Source organism: Lytechinus pictus, chromosome 10 (genome assembly GCF_037042905.1).
Source record: "Lytechinus pictus isolate F3 Inbred chromosome 10, Lp3.0, whole genome shotgun sequence".
Classification (NCBI taxonomy): domain Eukaryota; kingdom Metazoa; phylum Echinodermata; class Echinoidea; order Temnopleuroida; family Toxopneustidae; genus Lytechinus; species Lytechinus pictus.
Genome location: NC_087254.1, coordinates 35,654,210 through 35,679,614, shown reverse-complemented (window position 1 = coordinate 35,679,614; position 25,405 = coordinate 35,654,210). Strand labels below are relative to the sequence as shown.

Below are 25,405 nucleotides of genomic sequence, written 5' to 3'. Positions count from 1 at the left end.
TCGCCCATCTCATTCTGCTATGTGTAGAATATTGATCTTCTAAATATTTTTCCTTGAAAATTGTTTGTGGCAGATCTTGCATTGGGCAACCTTATAAAAGATGAAGCATTCCATTTTTCGGCATCAAATTTTAGCAATGGTTTTGGCTGTCATATCTAGGCAAAATCACCTATCACTATCATGTTTTTCCTATTGAACATTTTGTTTAATCAACATAATGCCCTTTGACCTTATTGATAATTGTTGCTCTGTATACTACGATGAATCTTCAATTTAATCACAATTTTCTTTTCCCTTTGATTTCAGAGAAGCCTGATGGCGAAATGGATGTGTGCAGACCAAGGAGTCGGCGAAAGGCAGCCATGCAACGGAAAAGGGCCCCAGTCGATGACTTTGGACCTGAAAGTAAGAGACGGCCCACCCCTGAAACCTACTTGGAAGCAAGCCCTGACATGTCTATGATTACCAGTACCAGAAGGAATGATAGGAGTATAGCCCTTTGTGACCCTGTAGGATTGTCACCTATTCTTCCTATTGCTTCACAAGAGCAGGATCAACAAGGTACTTACCATCTAGTAGTACATCTATTTTCCATTTGTAATTTTGGCAGGTAAAGGGCAAGCAATTGCCATGAGCACATCCACTTTAAACGCATGCTCTTTCAAATTTCAGTTTGTGGCGCTTGAATTGTATCAATTGTGTCTCTTGTTTTCATAATTGATGTAATTGAGCATTATATTAGCATGGTATTTATTTTTCTGCACCATACTTTATGAGCAGCATATTTACATCATTATTTGTCTGTTCTTCATACAGGTTCATTACAGAAAAGACTTGTGTATGAGTCATCTCCTGTTGTATCCAGGACTAGTGAGCAGAGGTCATCTGATATCTTATTCCTGTCAGGTGATGACGATCTCTTTGAATGGGATGAAGATGATTTTAAAGCAAAGCCCAACGAAGGCTCCACATCACCACACCATGTAAAGGTTAGTGTTCAGAAGGGACTCTTTGAATAATGGTCTCCTTTGGAGGTTCATAGGAAGTCATAAAGATTAATTGGGGTGCAGACTTCTTATGGCTATGGGAGTTTGAAGTGATGATGGGTGAGGAGTTTCTGGATTCACACAGCCAATCTCTAAATTGAAACCAGAACATGGGAAAGGAAAATGGATAAGCAGAAGAATTGAATGTTAAAACTCAGTGATAGTGGTGGTGGTGGGGAGGATTATAGTGGTGGTGATGATGATGATGATGAAGATGAAGAAGAAGATGATGTTGATGATGATGATGATGATGATGATGATGGTGATGATGGTGATGATGATGATGAAAGGATGAGATGATAATGATTATAATGAAAATGTTGATGATAATGATGGTGATGAAAATTGATGATGGTGATGATGTTGAAAGGATGAAGGGATGAGATGATGATGATTGTAATTAAAATTATGCTGCTGATGATTATGATGAAAATGACGATGATGATGATGTTTATACCTAATGATGATAACAATTGATAATATAGTATAAACTATGAATTGCATATTGCCTGTCATGAAAATCCAAGAGGTTCTAAAGGTAAACAAACACCTGGGTCAGCTACCGATTTCAGCAATCTCATGCTTTTTGTACTATATCTGTGCTTGCACTCTTGGGTGTAGAGTGGCATATTTTAATCAATGTCTTGTCAATGTCAGAAGACATACATGTTACAACAGGACTGAAATTGAAATGTGATATCTCATAGTTATCTGCAAGAACATAGTATCTCTAATTTTAATTGGAAATGCTACTTCTTATGAAAAATGAAGTAGGAAATTATAATTATGACTGAACCTGATAATATCACTGTTCTTAAATGTTATCATTCTTTCGTCCCACCCAGGACCGTAAGGACAGCCATGCAAAAAAAGATGATGCAAATGACGACCAAAATCACGAGAGAAAAGATTTTGCCATTGAACAGAAGAAGATGGAAGAACCATCAGAAAATACTGATGATTTATGGGACGATGATGATACATTCTATGCTCAGCTTGATATCAGTCTTATAGTAGCCGAATCTCAGGGAACTCATCAAAACGGTGCATGTACTAATCGTGAAGAAGTTCAAACTATTGGTATGGATAATCGGTCAGAACCCACTACTGCCCAGTCAAAGTCGCAAAGTAATACAGGTGTTAAGAACTTGGTGAATGATTGTACAGCATCCGGAGAAAGAACATCTAATGTGAGAACAAAAGAACATGGAAGTGCAATAAACAAGTGTCCTGAGGTAGACAGAGCTGTGCCGATGATGCAGAGTAGTAACAAAGCCAGTATATCCTCAGTATGTACTGTCACCAAAGACCGCCACACTACGGCTGATGTACCTGTATCAAGAACTAAGCAGGATGATGAAACTGTTAGAAAAGGAACACCCCATCAAGAGAAATGGTTCAGCCATTTGTCAGAGGGTGCTTCAGATCACCACAAAATGCGAAGAGAAACGACTTCAATGGTAAGTCCCGTTACAAGAGGGCGTCACACTGCCAGTGATAGTCATCAAACTCCAATGTTAGCAGGGGCCAGTTCCCGTCTGAAGCAACGTCTTCATGGTAATGCCAAGGTGACCACACCAACCATGCTTCATCACCTTCTTCGTGAGGCAGCCGTTGAGGAAGCCATGTTGGGTTTAGCTGACGTGCAGTCTGCTGTCAAGGACAAGGACATTGGTCCATTTTACGGTCTACCCAGGAGGGTCCAAGAACTGTTGGAGAAACAAAGGGGTATCTCACAACTCTATGGTATGTTATCAAGCAATTTCTTTGGATCTTACATTAAATGTTGAATAATTCATTCTCTAAATCACCAGCCATCTTATTGCTTGCTAAAAGTCATCAGTCATACATGATTTCTTAACAGTTAAGTACAACAAATGACAAATCCAAAGTTGATAAAATGTTGCTCATCCCTTTTATTGTTTACGTAATTGGCAGTGTTAGCAGCAATGTAGACACCATACTCTTCATATAACTTTCCTCAGTTATCATTCTTAGACCAGAAAATATATCACAGGAATGCAAATTTTGATTGCAGTCATCTTCAGTTATGAGTCCATGAATGGATTTTCCTTTGGAGCTTACATAAATATCTTGCTGTCTTCTATTTCATCTTCCCTCCTTTTATGCATCTTGGCTACAAGCATTCATGCATTTGATAAGGTAAAGATTTACGGTCACCATAACCATCATAACCTTAAAGCTGGGGTAATAACATCATGTTAAGCAGGGCCCACTTGGAAACAGTTTCATAAGCAAAGGTAACAATAATAGCAGGGCCTGCTAGGAGAACGGTTTCGTAACTGAATTTGCTACCCTGGGTAAATATACTGTTATTATTGTTATTATCATTATTAACTTAATTACCACAATTTACATGAATTTAGTTATATTCAAATTCATTTTCCCTTTCAGAATGGCAAGATGAATGTCTCAGTCAGCGGGCAGTGAAAGAGGGTCGCAACTTGATCTACTCTCTCCCTACTAGCGGAGGCAAAACCTTGGTCGCTGAGATCATTATCATGCAACAGATCCTATGTCATCAAAGAGATGCTCTTCTTATCCTGCCATATGTCTCCATTGTACAAGAAAAGGTGGGTTAAGTGTCTTAGGGAGTGTTGCAAATGAGTACTTGGAATTGATTTCAAATTTCTGATGCATATTTACAATTGATAAATCAAGTGTACCTAGAGTAAATTGATTTTACTGCTTGTGGAAAGAGCAGTCCAGCAATCAAGTGCAATCTGGCAATTGTCAGAATTGTGATTGATTTTTTTGGGAAAAAAAATGACTTTTAATCTGTTTCTTGTTTGAATGAAGGTAACTTCCCTGACTCCTCTGGCAGTAGAGCTTGGATTCCTAGTGGAAGAGTACGCGGGCAGCAAAGGGTCCATCCCACCGAGGAAGCGCAGAAAGAAGCACGCCCTCTATGTTTGCACCATAGAGAAAGCTCACACCTTGGTGAACTGCATGATCCAAGAGGAAAGAATGAAGGAGATTGGTCTGGTTGTGGTCGATGAGGTGGGTTACATCAAAAAATTTTATAAATACACTATTTTGTTTTCGGTTCTAGACCTTGTGAAGTATAATTTAATGTATTACCTTCTGGTAATATAAATTGTTTTTGTTCTTTAATCTTGACTTGTTAATATTTAAATTGTGATGAATGTACTTGTGTAATTCCAAACTTTCACTTCATTAACATAATTGAAGGTTATCCTGTGGTTGCATAATGTCCTCCCATCCCTTGTAAAAGTACATTTGCAAGACAATGTTCCAGTCTTCATTGCTGGAAAATTTCACTGTATTTCTGTACGGGGCCTTTAAAGTGCCATCGAATTGACGACTTGGCGAGATACTTTATCTTGCCATGTCGACATAATAACCTAATTATGTTGACATGGCGAGATACGTTATCTCGCCAAGTCGACTTATAAAAAGTTATATGTTGACATGGCGAGATATGTTATCTCGCCAAGTCGACTTATAAAAGGTTATATGTCGACATGGCGAGATACGTTATCTTGCCAAGTTGACTTATAAAAAGTTATATGTCAACTTGACGAGATATTTGGACTCTCACTGGGCCTTGGACACTTCATATCTTGCCATGTCGACATATGATGTTTTATAAGTCGATTTGGCAAGATAAAATATATAGCCATGTTGACATATGACTTTTTATAAGTCAACTTGGCGAGATAACATATCTCGCCAAGTCGTCAAGTCGATGGCACTTTAAAGGCTCCGTATTTCTGAGATAAGCACAATATGTAGTAGTTCCATTTGATTAGACCTTGGCAGCTGAAATAGAAATGATTGATCACATTCATTGCAGCTTCACATGATAGGAGATGGCGGACGACGAGGAGCTTCCCTGGAGATTTGTCTTTCAAAGCTACTCTACCTGAATACGTGCCAGATACTAGGGATGAGTGCAACACTCAGTAACATCAGTGACTTATCAGCTTTCATGAAAGCAGAGGTTTATACCAACAATTTTAGACCGGTAAGTTAAATAAAAGACAATGTTCTTTAATCCCCCTTCTCCTTTAACCTGTTTGAGACTGAATTGTTTTGTTAAAACACATGTTTTCCATAGACTCCAGCCCGCATATCTTTAGTGATTTTACTAACTGGCTCAAACCTCGGCTGGTCTCTAGAACATGATTTTGAGATAATCGCATTCAAAGTTTGGATGTTTTTCATACGCTCATAACTTCGCGCTCTGAAAGAAACCAGATCAATTATTTATACCAATTTAATAGCATACATTATATTATTTTGTAATATACAAAATTTTGTCCGCAAACCCTGCGCAAACCACAACGAGCCGCATACGCGCTGCATCCAGGTCGGGTCTTTGACCTGTGCGCGCCATTCCAGAGACTTTATAGTACACAAAGAATGGTTTGAGCCAGTTCATAAAATCAAAGGAGGGGGTTGAGCCGGTTCGTAAAAAATCAAATATGCCCTTATTTTTTAAATAATAAAAATTTTGATCTGAATTCACGGGCTTTCTGAATATGCAAAAATATAAATTTTGAAAATTCGACTAAAAATTAGGTTTGAGCAAGTTTGTAAAATCACTGACGATATATGCAATCTCCAACAGGTTAGTTCTCCCAAACTAGATTTAGCATACCATATATTACTTATTAGTCTCATTACTTTTATATTATATCAAAGAATAGAGCGCAGCAATGTTTCATTTTTAGGGATAGTATCTAAATTCTTTCTTATTATTTATATAAGATGCCGGTAATGGACTTTGTAAGTGGTGAAATCTGAAGTAAAGCTTCTGAGGGTTTCCATTGCTTAGAATGAATCGGTGTAAAGGCTTCAAGGTACACCATATATTCTTTTAAAGGCAAGTGTTTGTCATAAAAAGGACCACCTTAAGTCGATATCTCAAGAATTCTCTTCTTGTCTTTTGAAAAGTAGAGATCCTGTTACACTGTAATCAAAACCATGTCATTATTTAAATTGTGAAATAAATAAACTTTTGAAAACTGACAAAAGTTCAATTCCACAAAAGGATGATTTTGGAAATTTAAAGTTAGTGGTACCTCACGGAGAACAAGGTATAAACATGTACTACAACCTCTATAATTTATTACTCAGCAAACATTGAACAATCATTTTTTTTATCGATTTGGAAGCTTCTTTCGCAACACTCCATTTTGCTGATGATGAATGTGTGAATAAGATTCATTTATTTTCTACCATCTCAGGTTGAGTTGAATGAATATATCAAGTTAGAAGATAACATCTTTGAAGTCAATCCCGGGAGCAACCTTCCAGAAGATGAAAAGTTTACCCATGCGAGGACCATCACGTTCCCTGTAAGTCATTCACATATGGCGATAACACAGACTTGTATACTTGCTGAATACCATGAATAGAGATTATTAATAGGCAGGTTGTAAACATCCATGTACAGTGTGTCCCATAAAAATGAAAGCTGAGATTTCCAGAAATTTTTTTAAAACATAACCAAGTGTTTATATTTAAATTGCAAGATAAAAATCAGTCTCAGATCGAATTTCATAATTCATCTAAGAGATAAAAAATGATCTCAGAATACCAATTTCATTTTTTTTTAATAAAGTAAAGTATTTTAAAGGACAAGTCCATCCCAACAAAAAGTTGATTTGAATAAAAAGAGAAAAATCCAACAAGCATAACACTGAAAATTTCATTAAAATCAGATGTAAAAAAGTAAAGTTATGACATTTTAAGTTTCGCTTAATTTCACAAAACAGTTATATGCACATCCTGGCTGGTATGCAAATGAGGACGTCATCCACTTACTATTTCTTTTGTATTTTATTATATGAAATATGAAATATTCTAATTTTCTCCTCATTGTCAAGTGATACAACGATTAATTCCTCCCTGAACATGTGGAATTAGCATTGTTTAATACTATATGGTTCAGTCAAGTTGGTCCTTATTGTCAAATCTATAAAAAATGAAATATTGTATAATTTAAACAATAAAAAACAAAAGAAATAGTGAGTGATGGACATCATTGACTGATGCACCTAGTTGTGCATATCACTGTTTTGTGAAAAATAAGTGAAACTTTAAAATGTCATAACTTTCTTATTTTACATCCGATTTTGATGAAATTTTCAGCACTATGCTAGTTTGATTTTTCTCTATTTATTCATGTCAGCATTTTCTATGGGTAGACTTGACCTTTAAAGATAAAATTCCCTCAGGATACTCCCCAAGTTTAACTTAGGCCATGGTCTTATTCATTGCAAAGACTGTAGAAAGCCAAAAATGTCAAAATTTTATTTATATTGTGTTCCTTCTATTTTCTATGTTGTGTTCCCCAAGCTGTAATGGTGAAGAAAACTGGCATTTATTATATCCAGACAGTTATGAATGAATAGATCAACAAATGTACCAACAAATTGAACCTGTAATATTTTGAATTGTGTCACAATTGGCTCTCCATAGTAAAACCACAACTTAAGACTAAAGTGTGAATTTATCTGAGTTCAAAATATGGGCATGAGATTTAGAAGAAATGGATAAAAATGTGATACTTTACTGACATCAATTTTTTTCGATAAACAGACAATTTGATTTATTTATCCTCTTTTGTTTAATATATTTGTAATTTTTGTGTTAAAATTACCAATCCTTTCATATGTGTATTTCATTACTAGTATAACAAGGCGATGCTGAAAAACGACCCTGATCATCTAGTAGGGCTTGCTCTGGAAGTCATCCCGACAAACTCTTGCCTATTCTTCTGTGCAACCAAAAAGAACTGCCAAAATGTTGCAGAGAACATCTGTAGGTACATACCAAGGTATGGTAACGTGAGACATCGTCCATTGGGTGTGGTTTCACGAAGCTGTTAGTAAGTTACAACCGACTTTCTGCATGACTGATGACCCTTTCTTGTACATGATCACTATATAGGTGACTTGGCACCTAAAAACATGTTCCAGTTGTGCGTAACTTTGCAAACAGCTTTATGAAACATCCACCTTGGCCTCATCTTAAAAAGAGTTGCAATGAATTCAAATCAATCTCAAATTGTAATTGATCAGAAATTTTTATCCTTCAGCTGTGCACTTTTAGATCAATCACAGTTTGAGTTTGATTTGAATTCAAGTATTTGTAAGATGATGGCCCTTGTAATTTACCCATTATTTCTGGTGACTTTCAGTAAAATGATTCAACTGTAACTTTCTATTATATAGGCGTCCATGCTGGCTGTTTCCTTTCCAGCTGTGCACATAATTCATAATTGCATATTTAATCAATGTAAAGTATACATGCAAATATCCGTATTTACTTTTAACACAGCAGTGATACTATATGGGGATTGTTCCATAATCTGTAGATTATGCCATGCAAGCTTGATGTCCGGCAGGAAGTAATTCCTCAAAAAGCTGTGTGCATCTGAATAGGTAGCCTAGCTTAGCCGGGTAATAATAATAGTTTTCAAAACTGAAGTGGCTACCCTGGGTAAATATACCATTATTATTATTATTCTTATTAAATGGAAAAGGACAAAAAGGTGCTGGAGAAAGTTCATTTCCGAGCAACATTATTTTTATTATGTACATGTATTTGTGCTGAATAGAAACAGAGCCAAGCAGTTGTTCCAACACAAGCACAAGGAGAAGGAGGAACTGTTACTGTCATTACGAAGGGAATGCGACAACAATCTCTGCCCCACTCTGAAACGCACCATACCTTACGGGGCTGCGTACCATCACGGTGGCTTGACGATGGATGAGCGGAAGCTGATAGAGGATGCTTACTCAGATGGAACGCTTTGTTTATTAACAGCTACATCCACTCTAGCAGCTGGTGTCAACTTACCAGCTAAAAGGTCAGGGGATGTTTCATAAAGATTTAAGTGCGACTTCGAGTTGCGCTGCAGGATATGACGCATCACGCCATTGGTCAAATCATGCTATTGAAAGGACAAACTACCTGCTTTATTATTTGAAAAAATTGCGCATTTAATATCATGTGCGCATCGGTATTGAAGTATCACTTTAAAGTTACACTTACGTAGGTGTGAAACACCCCTGGCATTTATGTCTTTGAATCTACTAATCATGGTCTCATTATAATAAATATATGAACAGAGGTTAAAGATTCTTTTTTTCCAGATGCTTTGACAGAGCACACCAACTTTGTAAAAAATTGGTAGTAGACATCATGTTACAAAAGTCCCCCACTTACATTTATGTTCAATTTTAAGCTATGGAATAGATTCCTAAGTTGCATTTAATCATTCATGTTTATTATGTTTCTTATCATCAGGCTCTTTCCCAATGTGATTATTCTTTCATGTTATACATTTAAAGCTTTTATTTTTAATTTCAATATATTATTATTATTATTATTATTGTGTTCTATTGTTTAGTTTTCAGAGGGGTAGGGATAGGGGAACTGGCCAGTACTGGACCTCTTGTGAAGTCTGTTTCATCACAATTTTGTGTTGTTTTAGGGTTATATTGAGAAGCCCTTATATAGCTGCAGAGCTTCTGACAACAAGTCGTTACAAGCAGATGGTTGGCAGAGCTGGGCGGGCTGGAAAGGACACTTCTGGTGAAAGTATCTTGATCGTAAAGCCCAAAGATAGAAAACAGGTGTGTGTTCCTTTCTGAAAACCGTAATCAAAGTCGGTTCTGGTGAAAGTATCTTGATCCTAAAGCCCAAAGATAGAAAACAGGTGTGTGTTCCTTTCTGAAAACCGTAATCAAAGTCGGTTCTGGTGAAAGTATCTTGATCCTAAAGCCCAAAGATAGAAAACAGGTGTGTGTTCCTTTCTGAAAACCGTAATCAAAGTCGGTTCTGGTGAAAGTATCTTGATCCTAAAGCCCAAAGATAGAAAACAGGTGTGTGTTCCTTTCGGAAAACGGTAATCAATGTCGGTTCTTGTTTAGGACATATCACTTTGGGAGTTACCATGATATTAATGATACATTATACAAAGAAATTTTACAGGCTAGCTGTTGGACTTACTCAATCTTTTGTTTTGTTGACAATCGGCCATGTGTAAAGTCTATTGTTAACCTTGCCCTTATAATGGGAGCCAATCTACGAAAATTCATTTGTTTATTAAAATTATGAAAATGCAATCGTTATTTCAACGGAACATGCATCACATGAAAAAGTAGACTCTAAGCTTTACAAAATTACGATGATATGTCACTTGTCAATTACATTGTGACGAAATCATCAATAATTCTTGGTTTTGTTTTTTCTTGAATGCCCTGTTTATATTTAGACTTTCATTAATTGCACCCTTTACACTCTGCAGAATGGTTTTGGCACATTATAATCATAACTTCTTTTATTATTATTATTATTGTTATTGTTATTATATTGTATTATTATTATTATTATTATATTGTATATTTGCAGGTGAGTGAGATGTTGAATGGGCCAATCAAAGGATGTTACTCCAGTCTGATGCATGATGAAGGAAAAGGAATGAGAAATCTAGTGCTTTCTCTCATCAGTCTCAAGGTAGTTGCTTAATCATCATCAGCTTCAACTTTATCATCATCTTCATCATCATCGTCATTATCAACATCACTATCATCATCTTCATCATCATCACCATCATCATCATCACCGCCTTCATCATCATCATCACCATCATCATCATCATCACTATCATCATCACCGCCATCATCAACATCATCACAATCATCATCATCATTTTCATCAATATCATCAGGATCATCATCTTCCCCATCATCACCAACAACATCAAGATCATCGTCACGCTCATCAATATTGTCATCATCATCTTCACAATCGTCTTCATCAATAATAACATCATTATTTTCACCATCGCATTTCAACATAATTGTAACTGTCATAATAATAATATACTGTTCTTGTATAGCGCATATCACATTATGAATAATGTCTCTATGCGCTTCCAAAGGACTTGGATATTATTACCCCAGCTGTAGCTTGGCAGTCATAATTACTAAGATTACAGCGCACACGCATTTCAAGGAATAAATTCCTGCCAGGTACCCATTCACCTCACCTGGGTTGAGTGCAGCACAATGTGGATGAATTTCTTGCTGAAGAAAATTACGCCATGCTGGGATACGAACCCACGACCCTCTGTTTCAAAGTCAGAAGACTAATCCACTGGGCTACAACGCTCCTCATAATATCATCATCATTGTCATCAGCATTACCATCGTCATCACCATCATCACAATCCTCATTATTATTACTATCACCATTATCATCATCAATATCATAGTCGTCATCCTCATCATCATTCTCATCACCATCATCATCATCATCCTCCTTCTCATCATCGTTGTCATTATCATCACCATTCTCCCCCTCCTTTTGTCATCATCATCATCATCAGTTCCATTTACATGAATGCTAATCCATTTTCATATTACCATCTTGATATGGGTAAAATATTATTGTGATTGAGTCTTTCATTGGTCTCTCATTAGATCACAAGAACAGAAGCATCCCTCCAGGATTTCATCAAGAGAACCCTTTGTGGTATCCAGGCAGCGGAGTTCCAACGTGACCTGGTAGAGCTGGCTCAGAATGCTCTCCGGCAGGTAGTAGATCTGTGTTTGGTCAAGACTACCAAGGACAACTTGCTGGAAATCACCAGGATAGGACACGCTGCATGCAAAGGTACTTCCTAAGACTCAAATAACCGGGGAGCATGTCATCAACATTTATTGTCTAACAAGTTGTCTGATCTGACAAGTTTTTTGGTTTCGATTGGCTGAAGAACATACTCATATTATGGTAACTGTCTGATAAAATGTCCAATGGTCCAAAATTCAGGGGAATACTCCCCTGATTGGCAATTCCATGTACAGAGCTGCCAATTATTAGGATTTTATCCTATTTGGTATGATTTTATCAGGGAAAGTAGCACTAAAATTGGATTTTGATTTTTGAAACTTACTAAGAATGATAATTTTTGGTACGTTTTTTTTCTTCAAAATTTAAAAGAAATATATAATTTTAGGCTTGAAAATAGGATAAAAAGAAATAAAAAAGGATTTCTAAATATTTTTTTCACAATTAAGGTTTGGAGCTCAGCATTAATTTAATGTTCAAACCTCTACATCAGGAACCTTTCTTAAATGATCTGTCTTTGTTTTGTAGTTCATATGAAATACTGTAATGCCCTCAATTAAATATGGTTCAAGCAATTCATGAAGTAAGATGAGGAGAAAAGTTCAGGGTCAGACAGAAATGTTTATCATTTCATGGAATTGCCCTGATCAGTGTAAAACATTCAACAATCACAACCTGAATACTTCAAACATTTTATCAGTCTTCAGCAGTCAATAGTGCCACGATGTTCTTCTACCTTGTATTGTTCGTTCTTTCTCACAAATTGATATGTAGATAATTGTCCTCATCTCAGCTATTTATTGGTCAAATTGAATACTGTATGGAATGTCATATCAGTCTTCAGCAGTCAATAGTGCCACGATGTCCTTCTACCTTGTATTGTTCGTTCTTTCTCACAAATTGATATGTAGATAATTGTCCTCATCTCAGCTATTTATTGGTCAAATTGAATACTGTATGGAATGTCATTAGATTTTACAACGTGCATGGAGAGGAATTTACACACATTTAGAACAAACACCAGCAGTACATAAGAGCACATTTCAATATTTGATTTGATTTGATTTTATTGTTTTCTTCTGCATTCATAATATTCGTATAATACATTTTTCATTACACTACAAACATTACAAACATAATATGTGACTCGTCCTGTCAAAAGCAGACAGAATTCGATTTCTTTAAATATAATTTTTTTTAAGATTATGATTTTCCATTTCTCAAGCTTTAATTTGGTATATAGCACATGCTAAGGGACATAGTATTTGCTGAGAAAATAGTCTTTAAATGTCCCAGGTACGAGAGTTCATAAAAAGTATTTTTACGAGAAAATCGCTTCTGAAGTTTCGCCCGCTTTCAGACTTCTCGGAGCCTTTTTCACATGTTTCACGCGGAAACTCATCCCTTCATTGACTGAAAGTGCTTAGCAACCGTCAATGGTTTACAATAAAATTGGGTTTTCCTGAATCCTTGAGATCTCTCCTCAAAGAAAATAAGTTTTTGTAATCGTTTCAACCATTAATTATACGTTTTTTTAAGAGAGAAATACAAGCTATTTTATTGGACGGTGAGGCATTTTGCGTGGCTTTTGCCGTGTCTGGTATTGTTCTCTGTCTATTGTCACATTGTGCTTTCAGTTGCGATTGTGCGTGGCGTCCATGTTGAATGCGGACTGAACCTTTTTTAGTCTATACCAGCGCCTGTATCGGCCCTATACTACCATGAGTCTAATCCGGGAGTTTAATCTGCTATCTCCTCATTTTTTCTTCTCCTTCTTCTCTTCCTTCTTTTTTGAAGTTATTATCAATTTCGTGGCATCTTAAGAACTTTCATCACCTTTATGAGAAGAGTTTAAAACGTAAAATGCCGGGGTAAAATGAGTAAAGCGAACTGTGTTTATACCACCGTAAAAACCAACACACAGAGGCACACGCCGTCTTTGTTTTTATTCCGCTTTATTTTTCTTCCATGAAGGATATTTTCACAGATGTGTTTCTTAAAATCATGCAAGAAGTCTAACATCCCCTCACTCATAGACTCCGCTTTTTGTTAAGAACGTGTTACGTTTAACTCTTAGTGTTCGTTCTCTTTAAAATTGATTAACAAAACTCACTTCCACTGCCGATCAATCTTTTAAGGATTTGAAAATCTTTCTTTTGAAAATGTTAAAAACGCTAATGAAAATATCGTAATCATGATTAAAAGAAACATTCTTAATTCTGCATATCCTTGATAATTTCAATGAAATTAATTAATCCTCACATACGACCGTTTTTTTTTAATACGTCTTGTCCTTGGTTATTTCGCGTTCATTGTTCATTATCAAATCTGTCTTTTTTTCTACGTAAAGGCCTATGCTTGCACCATCAAAAGTAGTAATAGGAATATGGACAGATTGGTTCCTTATTTATTTTTGTTATGATTGTGTTGTTTGTATTTCGTCATGAAGGCCTACTTAAGCCAGTCACAGATGCTAACTCGAACATAATTGTTTGTTTTTTAATTATGATTTTCTATCATAACTTTTTTATTAAACCACAAGCAAGATTCAGTATTGATGCCATGTTTTTTATCAACCATCAAAGAACGCTATTATGCCTATGACAAATTAATATAAAGCTTATTAGTCATTATTCTTGAATTGGTTAGAAGATATTTCATTTTAATAGCCAGTAATATTGAGATACGGATAAAATATCAAGCTCCTAATATATTTTTTATATTAAATCATCATTCATAATCAACATTTTTACCATTACAGGCCTATCATCATTATCATTGTTATTTTATATCTATGATTACTGTTATTATCGTTTGTATTACTGTCATTGTTATTTCCATGGTTATTATTTTTTCAATTATCATGATTATTGTTGGTGATGGATTAAGCCATCAATTTCTTTCTTTTTCTTACATAATTCACCATTGTGAAAGGGGCTTCACTTGGATAGCGCAAACTTTGACGTTCGATTTAGTTTCTTTATTTATTCTCTTTAAAACTAATAGATTAGCACACGTTCACGGACAATCAATATTTTCTAAAGATTTGAAAATCTTTAATTCTTTTGAAAATGCCATCTCCGAAAAAAAAAACGTTTTAAATAATGAAAAGATCCTGATCATGGCCTATGATAGAGAAAGTACCTGTTATCATTGTCTCCTTGATAGTATCCTTTGTAATTCTAAGGAAATTAATCCTCATAAAAAACCCGTGTTTTGAATACGTTTTGCCCTTGGCTTTTATTTCGCGATTATACTCGAGCTCATAATCCAACGCCCCCGCCCGGCCCAGTGCCATTATCGCCACACCTACGCCTTTAGAATTCGCATCCTCTTTGTAAACTTTTCTTAAAAACATGCTTTTGAGAACACTAAAAAGCGATGTTTTTGATCTATCTATTTGAAGCGCGGGCGGGAAGGCGAGGGGGATGCTTCCTTTCTTTACCACAATCTAGCTTTTATAATTAGAAAAAGAAAAAAAACCTAAGCCTTTTGAAGTATTTTACACAAAATTTTCACCTGGCGCAGGCCGGGAGCATCTCCACCCCCATCGCTACACCCTGGACTATCTTCATTGTTCATTATCAAATCTGTCTTTTTTTTCTACGTAAAGGCCTATGCTTGCACCATCAAAAGTAAAAAATAGGAATCGTAACAGATTGTGTTTTTTTTATTTATTTTTGTAATGATTGCGTTGTTAGCATTTCGTCATGAATTGGCCTACCAAAGCCAGACACAGATGCTAACTCGAACATGCTTGTTTTGTTTTTTATTATTTTTTTCTATCACAATAACATTAAACCACAAGCATGATTCAGTATTAATACCATGTTTCTTCTCACCCATTAGAGAACGTTATTATGCCTATAGGCCTATAGCAAGAAAACACTAAGATTAAGCCTAGTAGTTTATGATTCTTAAATTGATTAGAATTATTTTATTTTGATAACCATAACTGTTGAGATACGGAAAAGGCAGTACAAGCTCAAATTGATTTTTATATTTAATTATTGATTTTCTTTTAATTATCATAATTATCATTTTGACGATTATCATCACCATCATCCCTGTAATTATAATTGTTATTTTGTATTATCATTATTATTATCTTCGTTAGTATTATTCTATCATTATCATTGTAGTTACCCTGAATCACGATTATCGTTGGTGATTGTGATTGATTAAGCAATCGATCTTTTTTTCTTGTTTCATCTCTCTATTGGATTTGTTGGTATCTTTGTTAACATTTCGCCAATGCTATTGTTTCTTCAAACGACATGAGAAAATTTGACGTCAAGAGGTTTGAATCATAAAGGGTTTGATATGATTCTAATCCCTATAAGTTCACAAAGTGTACAGTAAACAGTATACATTTCCAGATCCCGCTTTCCCTATCTTGAATAAGTGATTATGATTATTCCCGCTACAGTTTTAGTTCAGTTCAGTTTTTATTTTTTTCTCATTTCCCAAAAAATACAATATTCATACAAGTATCATGACAATAATGCAAAGTAGAATACATGCAATCTACCTTTTAGTTATATTTATATATTTTCAGTTACATTTATAAATGTGAAACCAAAATTGATAAAAACTCATTGCAATAAAAAACTATGGTGAATTAATAATATTTCGCTGGAAATGGAGAGGTCCACTTAGAAGCTGGATCGTAGACCCCTCGGATAACAATAGTTATAATGAATTACATATGAAATAAATACCTATGACAATGGCCAACAGAGAGAACCATAAAAAAAAAGACATGGGAATACACAGTGAACCAACATAGTGAGGGGAGAATGATAGATTTGATCTCTTTCATTCTCTTGAACTTAATAAATCAACACGCATTCACTGACGATCAATATTTTAAAGGATTTGAGAATCATTCTTTTGAAAATGCCATCTCACGTTTAACGCTTAATGAAAAAATCCTGATAATGGGCCTAAGATTAAATAAAAGATTATTTCTCAATTCAGCATATCCTTTGTAATTTCAATGAAATTAATCCTCACTTACAAACCGTGTTTTAAATACGTTTTGTCCTCGGCTGTTATTGAGACCCAATAATCAAGCTCATCGCCCACGCCCCCGCCCTTCCCAGTTCTATTACAACCTCCCCGCCCGCGCTTCAAAAAGATAGATCAAAAGCATCGCTTTTCAAAAGCATGCCTGTTAAGAAAGATTTACTAACGGGAGGCGAATTCTTAACTCCAGCTCATCGATTTCAGCTAAATAATCCCCTTCATGCACCGGCTGCGTGCGAGTACTATGAATAGCCAATAAAAAATGGCGTACGTTGCTAGGGGCGGAGCTTAGTACAGCGCAAAAATTTGAGCTTGATGAACGAGCGGAGTGTCAGAAAAGTTCGAACTGACCGAAAAAAAAACACTCGCAGAAAAACGGCTTTTTCGACAATTTCCCGTTATCATTTTCGATTGATTTTTTGACAGAGTATACTTGAAACATTGAACATCCCTAAAATGTAAAAATAAAAATTTCGACATTTTTGAAGATTTTTTGCATTTTACCCATTTTCTCAATTCGGTATCGAGCGACTTCTGTCTGATTTAGACAAACCATGTCACATATATTGGGTTACTGTTTTGGGGGCATGAGTCATAGAGAGAAAAAATGGATGAAATAAAATATCATTCTAAAGAAATATAATCCAATAACAAATAATTTTAACATTTACAATATGCATAAGAAAAATTGTCATCATAAGCAGAAAAAAATAACACCCCGGATCTTTGATATTATCATTATATCTCATCTTTTCTCAGGTTCTGTTGATTTAGACCTTTGTTCAGACCTGTATAAAGATCTGAAGTTTGGGTGCGACAAGGGCTTAGTCCTGGCCAACTCGCTTCATCTCCTGTACCTCGTGACCCCTTACGATCAAATTGACTCGGCTAGACCAAACTGGATGGTCTATATGAAACAGGTACTAAAATCCTATTAGTTCAAAATGTGTGTAGATTTGGCTAGACCAAACTGATTGGTCTATAAACGTAACAGGTGCATGGATGTGATGTGTAAATCTACTGTTGGTCTGAAATGTTTGTAGACTTAGCTAGACCAATCTGGATGGTCTATATGAACCAGGTACACCCAAAGTTGACAGATTGAAGTAAAGCAGTGAGATTTACTTGTTAAAATTGAGCTCATTTTCATTGCTTCAGCAATGTTCCATTGATGTCTTGGCGTACTAGACACCAGGGCCCCGTCTTACAAAGATTGATTGGGTTGCAATTGATCCAATCAATGGCAACTATGGAAAGCCAGCAAAGTCAACATATAAAATGCATGGTTTTTTATTTTTTATTCTCGATATGAATGTATATCCATAAATTCACTGATTTCCTGACAATTTGGTGTGATCTCCTTTGTTTACAAAGGACATTTTTCAAATTTCCTGTAGAAAAAATTATGACACTGATGGATTTCCATAGAGTTACGATTGATTGGATCAATCATAACTCTCTGTAAGACGGGCCCCAGATATTTCCCTTCAAGACAGAGAGAGACATTAGCGTCCAAGATTTAAAAACAAGATGAAATACAAAATTACATTCTGCAGACATATGTGGGACATATTAATTGTCTATTATGATCAAGTTGGAGTACAAGAGACGTTCATACAGATTGAAGACACCAATGAAGAGAATTCTCATCTCAATCAGTATTTTTCTCTCCGTTCTTTGAACAGTTTTCATGCTTGACTGAATCAGAGCATAAAGTTGCTGAACTGGTTGGTGTATCTGAATTCTACATGCAATGCAAGATGACTGGTGGTTCAAGCAAGCAATTCGTAAGTGACTGTTACAGGTGGAAAATGTTTCCTGATGATCACCCTGTATTTTTAAATAAATTCTATCTCAGAAAATAGCATTAAAAACTGACATATTGAAACTTTTTTACATGCATTCATTGGAGTAAAATAGTATGAATGAACTTGTAAAGTGTTTTGTTCTGTTAATTCATGCGATATTACTCTGATGAGTGCATGTCAACAAGCTTAAAGCTTCAGTATGTTTGCATTTTAATTTGATTTATTTTATTAAAACTTTAAATGCATGGCTGACAATTAGGCCTAAGAAAATTGTTATGTTGCCCTCATCTGACTGACCGTAAAATGTGAGAGAAAGATTAATGACCAACTTTAACAACTTTCTGATTTTGGGCTTACGAGCACAAGATAACAATTTTTTAGGCCTTATCACATTCCTGTATCAAAGTTATTCTTTAATCCAAACCCCAGCAAACGAGAAAATATGTCATGGCTTCTAACTTCAATTTGTCATATAAGATTTATGTTAAGTCTAATTTACAAGCAAATTGATGATTATCACAGCAGAGCTGCCAAGTAGTACGATTTTTCCGTATTGAGTACGTTTTTGCAACCGAAATACGGCAGTACGTTTTTTCTTTAAAAAATACGTTTTTTGTATTTAAAAAAAAAAAAAAAAAAAAAAGATTTTTTTTTTTTTTTTTTTTTTTTTTTTTTTTACAAAATCGAAATTTATTGAGAAAAATCATCTCTATATGTCTCTATTTCATAAAACGTACACAAATATGGTTATTAGATCAATGTAATTTCAGGTAACTTGTTTTTTTTTTCAATCATTTTGTAAAAACCAGGGTGAGATATACACAAGTTTCAATTATTTTTTTTTCAATCTGCAAGAGCAGTGCACATTTTAGCTTGCATGCAGCTTGAGCGCCGTGATGGGCGAGTGCGCCAAGCATTTTAATATGAAATACACTTTTTTGGGGAAAAATACAAAATATTTATCTCACACGGTAAAAATACTGATTTTTTTGTCAAAATACTGATTTTTGGGGATAAGAATACTGAAAATGCAAAATACAACTTGGCAGCTCTGTCACAGTCATGCATCAATGTTTTATTCTTGAATTCAACCCCAGTGTAAGAAGAGCTCATCACTTCTAACTTCAAGTTTGTCAGATTCGATTTATGTTGAGCCAACTTAACATGCATGGCTAACCATTGGGTGATTTCAAGTACAGTGTTGAAATCTGGTGTTGGGGTTGTGACAACACCAACACCAGCTACAACTCCAAACTTGAAATGATGCTGGTATTGGGATTGACCTCGGAAAATATGACATATTTTCGGCAGCTCGTGTTGAGCGCTGGTGTCAACTGCTGAACCGAGCATCACAGCTGGTGTCGATGATCTACGTGTAATTTCCCCACTCACCAACACCAACCCCCTTTGATTGGGAAAATTGTGATTTCAAGTTCGGTGTTGGTGTTGGTGATTTGAAGCTCACTAACAGGTGGTTAACAGCCAGAATGAAACACCCCTGTAAAAATATATCTTTACAGTTAAGATGAGGGCTAATCATCAGAGCCTAAAACATTTTAACAGACAACAATATTTACTCTTTCGGATTTTTGAAGTGATTTTAGCCTTTGCATTCTGTACGATGAGATTTTACTGTAAGTTCTCCCCGATTCACTTTTGTCGTCGAGAAGTTGCATAAAGTTGAGATGATCAGCAGCGCAGAGGCGTGACGCCATGAGCTATCGATAACGCGATCATAATCATTCTGAACCCAGCTCGGTGTTGGAGCTCGGTTCAGCAGCCTTTTCATGCTCTCAACACCAACACCGAACACCAAAATTGAAATCACCCATTATCACAGTCATGCATCTATATTATCTTGAATTCAGACCTCGGTGTTAGAAGAACTCATCACTTCTAACTTCAGTTCTGTCAGATTTGATTTATATTAAGACAGCTTTACATCCAGAGCTTACTATTATCAAAATCCAGTAATAACGTTATTCTTAAATCCAGACCCCAGCATTGGAGAGAAGAGCACATCGCTTCTACCTCACCCTGATGCTGTGGGAGATGATGAAGAGAAAGAGCATATGGGAAGTCGCTGCTTGCTTTGATACTCCAAGAGGCTTCGTACAATCTGTCTTCACGTCGGCTGCAAGCTTTGCCTTCTCGGTTCAAAGATTTTGTGAGGTAAATTTGCAATTAAACCCGTATCTCTTCTTGCTGCCGCTTCTAGTGCCTCTCACTCATCTTCCCACCCCTTTTCACAGATTCTTTCATTCGTGATCATTCTCCTTGTTCAGACTGACCTTCTCGAATCTTTCTTAACCCTATGTTTCCATGTATTTTTCACTTTTTTTTTAGGCACTATCAGATCCTATACTCTTTTCATACATTTTCCCTCATCCACATGAGGCCCATCCATCTTCTCTTTACCACTCTCACAAGTTTCTTCTAAGTCCAACCTATCCATGAGCTCACTTGCATTCTTTCCATCAGATTTTGTATCATGGTTCTTTTTGTTCTCAAGATACCTGCTATTGTATTTACTAGATTTTCTTGAATTACATGACGTATATCAACATGGTTTGTATGGGTCAGGGAAATTCTGGAAAGTCTAAAAAAGAAATATCTGTATGTGAATCATTGGGTCAGCAAAATGTCAGGTCCTGAAATAGCATGCTGTGCGGTAGAGAGCTTCTACATGTGGAGAGACTCCTAATATTAATTGAAGTTTAATTTGTTTTTGAGAGATTCTAATGATAGCAAATGAAAACAATTCACAATGTTCTACATCAAGTTATTTGTAGGCATTACCATGGAATACACATTCATTCTCACAGGATCTTGAAGAGTTCTGGGCAGTGCATCAGCTCCTTAGCAAGCTGGTCTATGATCTGACATACTGTGCTACAGTGGATCTGATGCCCCTCCTTGAGATACCAGGAGTTAAACAGGTAAGATATAGATTGAAGATTAAAGGTCAAGTCCATCTAGAAAAAAAGTTGATTTAGATTAAAAAGAAAGGAACATCAATCATTTAGACATTTCAAAAGCAAGTAACACTATATATTTCCACTTAAAACAGTGACACATTTTAATCATTAACAAAGAAACTAATTCCACAGGGTTGGTTCCTCTTGCTTTTGGATGGCAACAGGCAAAAAATTTAATTTCTTATTTTTGGGAGCTACTTTTTACAGCCTACTGTATAAATCTGCAACATTGGATAAGCTTGAATGGGGATTTTCCAGGGCTTTTTTTGACCATTTGGGTGGTGAAATCGCTTCGAGCCCCTGTGTAACTTTGTTTTCCCTGGATGGCATATTGTGATATATTTGTATTGTATTGTTTTATGTTGATAGGGCCGAGCCAAGCAGTTAGTACAGGCCGGTTACAAGACCCTTCATCATCTAGCCCATGCAGATCACAAAGATCTTATCTCAAAGATTGATCATCTACCCGTCAAGATTGCAAAGCAGATAGTAGCAGCTGCAAAGGTAGGTTTTCCACAAAGGATCAAACGTAAGCCTTTCCACACCGACTATTAGGCCTGACCAGCTAGTACATACAACATTTCAGCAATTATTTAGCACCTTTTCCGCAGTAACATGCCCAAAGCAATTTACAATAAATGTTTCTTATGCTTTTTTTTTAATGCTTTGTTGAATTCTAGTGATGAAAATAAAGAGTGCGCATGTGACTTTGAGTGGTCTAACATTCTGTACCCTGTTTAGTAATTTTTAACATTTATTTGTCACATTATTAACCAGTAAAGACTGAATGATTTTGCGATAACACATGGTTTCCTTAGACTCCCATGCACATATGTCTGCAACGGTCAAATACTTATATGTGCGTTACTTGCTTGCTCAGAGTCAAAGTCATTTTGTGACCTCCTGCATAGGACTACCTATCGATAAAGACCTCTAGTTTAGTTTCTTAGTTTCCATTGAATAATTTCCTGCAGTGAAAAGAATAACCTGCCCATAAAGATCACCTGCTCATAAAGTAAACTTTTCTTGTTTTCCTTGGGCAGTCTTCAGTTGATACTGGGTTTGACTCTATTAAGCAGGGGTGTTAGAGGTCAAATTTTTAGCTGATTTCAGCTACTATTGCTTTCAATTTTAGGCTTAATATTAGCTTATTCCAGCTTTCATCTATACAAAATTTCAATTTGAGCTTTATTTAACACTCATCAGCTTTTTTTTTCAGCTCTTGTTTCTTTGTGGATCCTACAAGTGTTTTATTTTTAAGCAGGTTCACTCACAAATCACCATACTTTAAATTCTCTTTGTTTCTTATCGCTGTATTATTTAATTTAGATGAATTATGCCATGACTGATTTATATGTTTGTTGTTGAATCTTCTGATATTTATAATTATATTTTTGTAATATGTTTATTTGTGAAATAATTATGTTTCTAAAAAAGTCAAATTTAATTTCAAATTTGTGGTCACCAAGACCTCTAATTAAGGCTTTTCCTTGACTCCTCTCTTACAGATGGCCCTAGCAGAGCGCATTGAGGCATTGCATGATGAAGCTGAGGAGCTCACAAGTTCACCGGATCTCCCAAATAGTTCATGAAGGAGGCAATCTGTCACGAGGCCTGTGCCATGTCTTAGCAGGAATCTTGCCATGAGGATCCTATTCATCTTTTCACTGCAGCTTCCAGCAGACCCCATTGTTTTGTCTGTAATTTGTATTGAAAAGGTGCCTACAGTCAGTGGCCCGTATTTTAAACTCAGTTACTCAGGTCTAGAGGTTGCGGCTGAACTATGGAAAGCCAATTGCGATACAAGTCTCCAGGAACAGGTTGAATCTATCAGCTTATTTGGCACTCTAATAATTCACAACTGTGAGAGTAATATTGATATATGCATTATATCTAGGGAGCGTTTCATGAACGGACTGATCAGAGGTTTTATCTGATAAGTCCAATTTTGTCTGACGATTACCGTAGTAACAGTGCTTCTCAGCCAATCAAAATCAAGACAAGTTGGACGAAAATGTTGATGAAATGTTCCTGATGTACAAATATTGCGAAGCTAACTTATCTTGACAGAAATTATATTCAGATCACATCTGAACAGTTATTTTTCTTCAGTGAGCCAACTTGAAGAGAAATTTCTGAACTCGATTAACAAAACATTCCAGTATCAACTATTATACCTCGGTCACATTTACTCTATGGCGGCCGTACGGCGAGCCAAAAACAGCCGTTTTATTCATTTTCATTCAAACAACCTATATGTAGCTAGTACAAAAAATGTTAAAACAGCTGTTTTCGACTCGCCGTACGGCCGCCATAGAGCAAATGTGACCGAGATATTAAACAGAATGGTCAATTATGATACCAACTCTGACTTTTAAAAAATGTCATAAGCCTAGGACTGGATGTCACGAGTCAATGGTGCTATATATACATGTATATGTATTTACGACACATTTGCTTTTTAATACCATGCGTTTTAATACATGGACGAGTTATTCGTACTGCCAGTACAAGTACTAGAAATATGAGAACTTTATGAGGCTGCTGAAGAAATGACTGCACGAAATGCCAAATAAATGGGGGAAAAAGAGCAGATATATCCAACCTTATGAAGAAAACTTGATTTTGTGTAAGTTATTAGATTTAATTATCGAATCCCAAGGATGTCTTCAAAACACCTCAATTCAATTCTTCATTTTTTTTCTTAATTTACCAGAATTTAAGTACTTATACATATACATGTAGGACTTACAATTTGAACCATCAAATGGATAGTGCCTTGTAACCTCTACATACTGGATGGTATTCTAATATCTATGGTTTAGTTAAGCCTGGGATAACTTAGACCATAACTGTATGGAGTGCCTGTTGTCAACTTATTGACCAATTAAAAATTATTCTTAGCATTTTCCAAGACGTAAAAATGATTGAGTCAGAAAATATGAAAATACTAATATACAATGAATTTTTACATCATAATTGCTATGAATAAGAAGAAATATTACGGAGCCAATATTCCGTAATCCAAGTGTGGTTTAAAATTCAAGTTCAGACTAGGGTTAAACCTAGGTTTATTATAAGAATATCAACCATGGTGGCTAATAAATTCTCCCCCCTTATTTATTATCACTTTCAGCCCCTCCATTTTTTCAAGAAAAGTATACAAGAATGTAATGACAATCCGATTGTGTTTTGCATGATTAGCCCCCCCCCCCCCTTTTAAAACTGTTCATGGCCCATGTATAAGGTTAAGATGACCTGTCATCAGAATGACGTGCATCTTGGTTGGATTGAAGGGGAAAAAATGTATTGCTAACAACCAGTTTATATGTAATCTCTCTTGAATGTTCAATCTTGACAATGATAGTCTATTGTTTAATTTATTTTCTCATCAAGCTAAATTCTCCTCAAATTAAAGGTATATGTATCTCGCAAGTCCCATGCAATTTGAGCTGTGCAGAGATGACTGAGTGATTCTACGATGAATTCAATTGTATTCTAGAGTATTATATACTTCAAATCATGTATTCATTATGTATTTTCTTTTTGTGTATAGAGTACCGAAGCGATGATGTCAGTTGCCATGGTGGCCTGGTTCTAAACAAATGAACCCGCCGGATGAAAGTGTGTGTTTCTCATCGGTGAAAATGGCTGCTATTCGAATTTGATCGCTTGCAACCTATTTTTCAGACGATCCAAAGTGTACAGACGACCGTCAGCTGTGATTGTTTAGAACCAGCCCGCCATGACACCATGGCAACTGACGTCACACTCCGGTACTCTATTGTGCATGACTGTGGAATAGATCCATACGTCTCTTGGGCATTATGTAAGTTTCCTGAGCAGTAAATATGAAATTAATAAATATATTTATTTTGTGTGAGAGCTGGAGCTCATTATACATGCAGTCGAT

General features: G+C 35.8%; 1 protein-coding gene across 3 annotated transcripts; it reads left to right on the top strand.

The window, feature by feature from the left end:
* Window positions 1-312: 312 nt before the first annotated feature.
* Window positions 313-25,402, top strand: LOC129270554 (helicase POLQ-like). 3 transcript variants are annotated; one of them, XR_010294951.1, is made up of 19 exons: window positions 313-561; window positions 817-989; window positions 1,892-2,792; window positions 3,462-3,640; window positions 3,867-4,067; window positions 4,885-5,055; window positions 6,281-6,391; window positions 7,730-7,875; window positions 8,659-8,910; window positions 9,538-9,679; window positions 10,458-10,562; window positions 11,531-11,723; window positions 17,466-17,626; window positions 18,392-18,493; window positions 20,510-20,686; window positions 21,340-21,453; window positions 21,862-21,996; window positions 23,001-23,392; window positions 23,497-23,634. XR_010294951.1 is itself a non-coding variant. In XM_064105970.1 (18 exons), exons 1-18 carry the CDS (start codon window positions 324-326, stop codon window positions 23,082-23,084), a joined length of 3,585 nt encoding a protein of 1,194 aa, XP_063962040.1. In that variant the 5' UTR covers window positions 313-323; the 3' UTR covers window positions 23,085-25,402. The 3 variants fall into 3 exon arrangements, 2 of the variants coding, with proteins under 2 accessions (XP_063962040.1, XP_063962039.1); XM_064105970.1 differs by having other exon boundaries at window positions 23,001-25,402; XM_064105969.1 differs by having other exon boundaries at window positions 9,454-9,679; window positions 23,001-25,402.
* Window positions 25,403-25,405: the final 3 nt, after the last annotated feature.